Consider the following 8,556-nt stretch of genomic DNA (forward strand, 5'->3'; position numbering starts at 1 on the left):
ACGTCTACCAATCCCCACTTTTTTTCCTATTTTTTTCACTTTGCTAAAACCCTTTGAAACTCTCAAAAACATCAAATTCTTATCCTTTTAAATAGCCCCCATTGATAGCTAAGTCTCATTTTTTTTTTGAAGTAGGTTATCTTTGAACTGTCTTGTTCAACTGTTAAATTTTCCAAAAAAAAAGAAGAAGAAAAATCTATTCTTTTTCAAGTTTATTCATCTCTGATCCTAAATTTGGTTGAAATAATAAGTTTCAAGAATACCCTTTTGCCATCTTTGGATTCTTGAAAAGCTTTAGTGTGAAGCATTAAGTTTTGCTGACACCCTTTTGCAGATTTTATATTCTTGAAAAGCTTTGATCTTTTTTGTTTGTTTTGTGCTTCTGAAGCTGTATGTTCTTTGTTACTACTTTTTAAGTCAAATTTACGTTTTAGTAGTTTTTTTTAGGTAGAGTGGCTGCAGATCTTAAAAGGGGTTCAAGTAAATTAGTTGTTGGAATCTTGATCTTGAAATGGAACCAGTAAGATTCTTGTTGGGTAAGCAATCGTCCCTTGCACCAGAAAAGGTGATTGCGGCAGTGGAGATTGAGAGTGAAGATGGGGAGGAAGGGGATGTTATAGATATTGATCCAAGGATCAGGTTGATGTATTCTGCTAATGAGGGTGATATAGAGGGGATTAAGGAGCTTTTGGATTTGGGCACTGATGTGAACTTTCGAGACGATGATGAGAGGACTGCCCTACATGTTGCTGCTTGCCAAGGTTACAGTGATGTTGTGCAGCTGTTGGTTGATAATGGGGCTGAAATTGATTCCGAAGATCGCTGGGGAAGCACGGTATATCTCATGAAACTAGTTTTATTATCATATAGTTTTTGTCTCCCTAATGATTGGTAATTTGGTATAGGTTAGATAACGCTTGATTATGATTATGATTATGATTTTATATTGTTAGTATCTTCACTTTTGGGTAGTTAGTTGGTATTGGAGAAAAAGGTATAGACCCTTGCATTCTGTTTTTATCTATATATGTTAATCTTAATCAAATCCGAACTTGATTCATTTGGGTTAATGAGTTCATTTGCTAAAAAGTGTCTAAGAGGATTCTGTGGGACAAAATTCTAAATGGCATTATATGAATGGTTATAAATATGGTACTTTATAACCATTGTTCTTGTTCTAGTATCAAGTTTGTTTTAACTGTAAGCAGAAAATCTATCAGGTAATAATCTCTGTAATTTCAAGGAGACCTGAGCATTGCAGCTCCCAGTTGTTTTACTTCCAACCCCTCTTTGCATTGAGGGAAGAGTAAGAAATGATAATAACATTGTCATGTATTACCAAGCATTATTGACACAATGTTACCATCTAAAACTATGAAGTATCCTGCTTTTCCTATTGATCAACATGTTCTGAGCAATCTGATCTTTGCTGAGCAGCCTTTAGGAGATGCAATACATTATAAAAATCATCATGTGATCAAGCTACTAGAGGAACATGGTGCCAAGCCTCCTGTAAGTTTTATTTTCCATTCTATTTTACTCATCAAGTGTTTAAATAACTGTAAGAAAGAAAACTTTTGTCTCCGTTGCACAAAAGATTGCTTGGCTTTATTGTTGTCTAAATTTTGTTTTGGAAAAATAAAATTCTCATCCAGATGGCTCCCATGCATGTCAACAATTCACGTGAAGTTCCAGAATATGAGATTGATGCTAAAGAACTTGATTTCACGAACAGCATTGAATTGGCCAAGGTAATTTCATATATAAAATGTGAACATTTACATTAACTTGATTGGTAATTAGCTATTTTCAATGGGCTAGGTATGCTGATTTTCCTTTCAAAATACTTCCTTTTAACCTACTATCTTGGGAGGTTATAGTGAAAAGTTAACACAACTAAATTGAGTGGGATGCTAGGTTGGTAAGGATAAGTTGATCTTCTTTGGTGTTTCTGTCATAAGAAGTCCTTATATTAGGGTGGTATGTTTGGAAAAAGCTGGGAAATATTCACCTGATCCTTTTCCTATTCCGCTAGTGTATTGCTTCAATCTACAAACTTTTGCTTCTGTATCTTTCTGATGATTCCTGAACTATTATAGGGAACCTTTCATATTGCCTCATGGCGTGGAATACAAGTTGCTGTGAAAAAGTTTGGAGATGATGAGATTGCTGATGAGGATAAAGTGTGAGTATAAGATACCAATATTGATTCTGTGGAATCTTCTAATGAAAACAGAAAAAGCCATAAGGGCTCTTCACATTGTTTAGCTCTCCTCATATCTCACTTATTTATTATATATTCTTAATTTATGGATATTTGCAGGACGGCATTCAGAGACGAGCTTGCACTTCTCCAGAAGATTAGGCATCCAAATGTCGTCCAATTTCTTGGTGCTGTAACACAAAGTAGCCCGATGATGATAGTGACAGAATACTTACCAAAGGTAGTCCCAAATTTACTCTCTTGTTTTTTCTTTATCTAAAATAGTTGTGGTGTGTATGGTTATATTTCACAACATTTCGGTAGGCCGTGAAGGTTTTAGTTATTCTACACATTTGTCTTAGTTGATTCCTTTCTCTATTTTGTTCTTTTCTAGCAAAAGCAACACCCTGATACTAAATGTCCTTTTCATGGCTATATATTTCCAGGGCGATCTCCATGCATATTTGAAGAATGAAGAACCTCTTAGACCAACAAAAGCTATCAGATTTGCAATAGACATCGCAAGGTTCACAAGCCACTCTACACTATTAGCTAATGTTATAAACTCACTACGTAATAACAAGACCAACACTTGTATAAATGTCTGGAACCTGGGGAACTTTGTGGAGTAACATTTAAATCCACACAACTTGCATATCTCTTGGTTTTAAATTCTAAAAATTAGCATCTGTGGGAGGCAGAGCAAGTAATCACTCAGCTGTTGATTATACTTCTGAGAATATTTATTGCTTAATTCATCTAGTAGTTTGTTATGAATCTTTTAGTTAACATCTATTGTGTTTCTTAAAGATCCCATCTGGTGTTTGCATATCCACTGGTAATATTAATAGAAAGAAGAAAAGAAAATAGAAGATCATACTTGTTAATGGATATGCCACTTTTTCCTCGAATGCTAGGTTATCTGCTGACCTAGTATTCTAATGTCCTGCATATCACTTTAAGCTGACCCTAGGAATATCAAATAGGATGCATTTAGTAAAGAAAAAGGAGAAAAACATATAGAGATAATTCAATTTCAAAAAAAACATATAGAGATAATGCAACACTAGTTGCTTTTTCCGTCAGTCAATACTGGAAGTTAATAAACATCATTTGATATTACTCTTTACTTCCCACTTTGTTTGATTTGCTTCCAAGCTAAAATTTATGCCCTGTAGTACCCTGTATTATTTCAAATATAATGTGATATCTTTATACCCATTTCAAGTCTTCCTACTATTTAATATTATCATAAATAATTGGAATCATTCTCTTGAGCTCTGAGATGGTCAACACAGCTCAAATAAATTGGATGGAACATTAAGGATCTCTTCAAAAGTTATTTTTAATTCTATCAAAATTTTCATTTCCAAATTTCACTTGAATTTCCACAGCTGCTTGGCATGTGAGACATTTGATTATATTTATTTTCTTCGAATCACCTCGTGCTTGCTATTTACTGAAATAATTTATCAAACATACTGTTCACATTCATTTGGAGTTGAAGCTTTGTGTGATTCATGTTATCTCTGAATCATAATGTGCATAAGTAGAATTTTAAACACTATTGTATTTTATATGTTTGCAGGGGACTGAACTATCTACATGAAATTAGACCTGAAGCGATTATTCATCGTGACCTAGAGCCTTCGTAAGTTCTCTTCTTTTGTTAGGTTTCCTTTGATGCCATTTGTGTAAGCAAATTCCCATCCAAGGTTTTGTTGACAAGCCTCAATCTTTGAAGTTCCCCTCTTTCAAAATTGAGTTTCTTCATCTTAATGTTTTAATATTTTCACGTGACATAACAGAAATATTTTGAGGGATGATACGGGACACCTGAAAGTTGCTGATTTTGGAGTCAGCAAGCTATTGAAAGTTACCAACAGGGTCAAAGAAGATAAGCCTCTGACATGTGATAACACATCTTGTGAGTACTCCTTTCTTTTAGGTATCACAACGTTTCTTTTCCAATGGAGAATTATGCTGACATTTGACACAGACTCGACAGTAATTGTGACACTGTTGTTGCTGCTTGTTTGGATGTAAAATTCCTGCCAGTCTAATTTTAAAAAAATTGTTCAGCATTGCATGGTGCCACAATTGCTTCTACTGATCCATTTCTGTTGATTAATAATTGGAAATCTCTTAGCCTGTTTCCTTTTGCCTTTTGTTTTGTTGGAAATAAATAGGCCGATATGTAGCTCCAGAGGTTTTCAAAAATGAGGAATACGATACCAAAGTTGATGTCTTTTCCTTTGCTTTAATTTTGCAAGAGGTAACATTTTCTCTGTCTGTTTGAATTTTTTGAACTTAAGAAATGACAGCTTTTTAGTTCATTCATTGTGGACCATATGTATAAAAATATATGATTCTTGTATTCTTTTCTTGATTAATACTATATTCTGAATGGAGTTGCATTATTGAAATAACATGTGGGGGAAGAGGTTGATAGTTGATGGTCACTATGGGGTCTCTTTTGTGATCAGAGAGTTACCTTAGGTTTTGCATGTACTTCTGATCAATGAAGATCCTCTCTTTTCTCCACGCAAGTCCATGGAAGTGAAAATAAATCCTTGCACATCATTGAGATGACACATATCTAGTCCTTTTTCTGACTTTGAACTTGATTGCTTTAATTTCTTCATAGCCACAAATATGTATGTATCTATCTACTTTATGGTTGTGACACTGAGATGATTGATCTAGCTACATGACTTTGAACTTGTATAATCCTTAATATAGTTTCGTTATAACATGCTTTTAATGCAATACAATCAAGAGAGGATTTGTTGTGATGCAATAACAAGCAATATCTTTAGTTTTCCTTTTATAAAACAATCTCTTTATATGTATGGCATTATGCAGTTTGTTGTTATTTGTAGACAGTGTTAACTTTCTGCTGAGGGAACTGACAGCAGAGTGGTTACCTTGTGCAGTGGAGACTGCAAGTTTTATTTTCTACCATCTAGATAAATCAGTACTGCAATACATATTGATTATACTATACTAGTGTTGATCTGCTCTATGATGCTAGAAATCAGCTAAAACTTCTAAATTGTGCTTTATGAACTTCCATAAGTCAAGGATGTGCATATTTTCTATTTTTGTTTCCACAAATGGGTTAGGATTTTGATAATTGTGCTGTCGTGTACTTTAGATGATTGAAGGCTGCCCCCCTTTCAAAGCAAAGAATGAAAATGAAGTACCTAAACACTATGCTGCTAAGGAGCGCCCTCCTTTTAAAGCTCCAGCAAAGTTTTATGCCCATGGACTGAAGGAGTAAGTTCTCTATCAATTTATTTGTGGAACTCCATAGTCTAATACTTGGGCAATGCATTGGAAACTCTCTGTTCTCATTGAAATTTAAGAAAATGATGACGATTAAGATATCAAGTAAAATTCAAGAACATTTGTTTAGGACTGGTCTAAGTTTAAGTACTGTCTACATTTATCTAACTATCACAATTTACATGTGTGAAAAGAGTAAGAATAACTAGGAAAGTACACTTCGTGGACATGCTTCTTTATTTAACCATAAATATGCTTACGGAAGAAAGAACAAGAAATTAAACGGAGATAGGTAGAGACGAAAAGTGAAATGGGAGAAAGAGATGGATATATGTGGGGTTAAAATCAGCAGGGTTCTGCCCGAAGGACCAAGCTTTACTTCTTGGACAAGTTTGGTATATTGTTTTCCCTTTGTTGGCAGATGTTATAGTCGCATTGCACTTATCCCACCAATACGGCATCAAAAGCCCCTCCGCTCATCCTTAGACACTCTAAGATCCTTTCTTCGAACCTGCTCCCACTTTGAATCAATCTATTTCTTATTCTAAGGGCCTCAAAGACAGCATATAGAAAACAGAGCTTTCACCTATGAGATTAGATTGCCTTGTATTCCACTTGGTCGCATACCCAGACAGAAACTAAGCTCCCATTCCCGACCCATTTAACAAGCTACGACAAGTAACAACTGTAGAACAATTAGTTCTTTTAAGGACCATTAAGGAAACTGTATGTTAAATGACACCTACCTATGTGCCCTGTGTTCTGACAAATAAGTTATAGACCTTCATTTGTTAAAATTTCTTTTTTTAAGTGCCCATGGCAGCATTTTATGTGATAATAAGAAAAGTTATTGCAGCTAAGTTCCGTTTATCGAAGTTCTAGAGTTCCATAACCATCCTTTCCCTGTGTGCAACTTTATAGAGGATCTATAAATCATGATAGACATTCCCATGCAATTTATGAACAGAACAGTTTAGGTTTAAAACTAAACAAAAGGAAGTCGATCCAGAAGTCAATTTGTAAGTTCTTTGATTCTACTTATTCTACAGTTGACTAGGTTTATAATTGTGGTTCTATATTTGATACTTTTTGAGATATTCAATAATGAACTGGTTTACTGTGAATCAACTTTTTTCCCCCACAGTATAGGTTTTAACTTTTTATGGTTACCAAATCATCACTGCATTGTTGTTATTACAGCTGATTTAATCAGAGTTGATTTTGGTTTTCCAGGCTGATTGAAGAGTGTTGGAATGAGAATCCGTCCATGCGTCCAACTTTCAAGAAAATAATCCCAAGGCTCGAGGCCATTTACAACAAATTTGGCCACAAAAGGCGTTGGAAGGTAAACCTTTCGGTCATTTAGCTCCTTTCCACCATCTCTATGCACTTATAAATAGTGTGTGGTGCATATGTATTTTGAACTTCTCATATTGGAGATCAATGAGTTCAAACTATTTTCCAAGCCTAGTCAAGTAGAGATGTATTACCTATATCACTTGAGCATCTGTGATTGCGTAACTATATCTCATACATTCCGTTCACCTTTCCACACTTCATGAAGTGTGTAGCAAATAATAATTGCATAGACAGAAAAAAGGACATACTCATATTCTGATTGATAAGAGTCTCTGTCTGGTTTTCTGCTGATTTTCATACCTAGTACTAGAGGACAAGCCAGTGTTTCTGAAAATGTTCTGTTTCTTTTTTCTTCTTTCTTTCCTTTGTACTTGTCTCATCGACATAGTCAAAACTCAAAGGTGGTCTACCATTTTGGCTTAGGCTTAACGATGCCTGAGTCTCAACGATGGCCTGTATTGTGTTTTAGGAGATATAGTTTTGTTGCTACTTCAATGCTCCTATATATATGATGATCATTCTGAGTTAAGCATAGATCTCTCATTTCATCTTGTATGTGTTTCCCTATGCAGGTTAGACCATTGAAATGTTTCCAGAATTTCGAGGCCATGTGGAAGAAAGAAAACTCAAGTTCAAGTAGGAATGGATCATCGCGGTCAAACAGCAGCATCTAGCAAATTGCGGATATTTCATTTGTTCAAGTGTGCATATGTTTCCTTCACAGATTTCTGCCAAAGATTTCAGTACTAGGAAGTTGTATCACTTTTTCTAGCTTTAAATCTCTAGATGTCCAAAACAAATGGTCATCCTTTTTTTTTTCCTTGCCTCTTTCTATTGAGATCTATATTGTTTATGTACATTATAGTAGATAAAATATTCATGGTGCAAATGCTATGTTTTCTTCTCTTTGCTTTGTGGAAGCATCCAATTAACTGAGACAAAAAAAGAGATATAATAGGTGATTCTTTTCATCTACCTACGCCTTGGTGGACAGAGTTAATCGACATATGCTAGAGGGAGGTACTAGCTACTTGATGAAATAGTCGAGGTACATCTTACATGTGCTGGAGGAAGGTACTAGCTAGTAGTACACTTGAGAGGCGGAAGGACCCTTTAATAGAAAGTTACATTGTATATTTATATATAGCAAATGGTAAATCCCTCTCATGAAAATCCTACCTCCATCATTACGACCCCTCTCAAAGAAAGGGAAAAGAAAGACAATTCCCCTCAAAACTTTCCCAAAATTTTAGGTTAAGGCATCTCTCTTATTTCCCAAGGATTTAGGTTTAGGGTTCTCTGTTCCCAAAGATTTAGGTCAAGGCATCTTTCTGAAATCCACCCTCTACACAGCCTATGGTGGGGGACACTGAGCAAAGCCAGCACATAATAAATTGACTACAAAAACCTTATTGAAAACACCATACATATTGTTAGCTAAATTAGTTAAGTTTTCATAATGTAGGACCACACCCCCATTACAAATGCTTTCCCAATATAGAAACACAACCAATATCTACATATTCTTGATATATGGTCTCACAAATTCACTTTAATCTTATTGTAATTTGTCTAGTATTTTATCTTAGCCTTAAGCCCTTAAGTATAATTAATCCCAATTAGTTTAAGGAGTTACTTATGTTGTGTTCGATAAAGGAAAATATTTTCTTAAAAAATGTGAGTTTCATATTTATTTTCTTGTGTTT

General features: G+C 34.9%; 1 protein-coding gene across 1 annotated transcript; it reads left to right on the plus strand.

Moving 5' to 3' along the window:
- Window positions 1-93: 93 nt before the first annotated feature.
- On the plus strand, window positions 94-7,731 carry LOC125836641 (integrin-linked protein kinase 1-like). The gene is made up of 12 exons (XM_049515840.1): window positions 94-835; window positions 1,438-1,512; window positions 1,656-1,751; window positions 2,100-2,185; window positions 2,324-2,444; window positions 2,650-2,729; window positions 3,792-3,854; window positions 4,012-4,130; window positions 4,393-4,478; window positions 5,361-5,482; window positions 6,725-6,836; window positions 7,423-7,731. Exons 1-12 carry the CDS (start codon window positions 512-514, stop codon window positions 7,522-7,524), a joined length of 1,386 nt encoding a protein of 461 aa, XP_049371797.1. The 5' UTR covers window positions 94-511; the 3' UTR covers window positions 7,525-7,731.
- The last annotated feature ends 825 nt before the right edge of the window (window positions 7,732-8,556 follow it).

Source organism: Solanum verrucosum, unplaced genomic scaffold, assembly GCF_900185275.1.
Source record: "Solanum verrucosum unplaced genomic scaffold, falcon-dt-bn FXZP01000278.1, whole genome shotgun sequence".
NCBI lineage: Eukaryota > Viridiplantae > Streptophyta > Magnoliopsida > Solanales > Solanaceae > Solanum > Solanum verrucosum.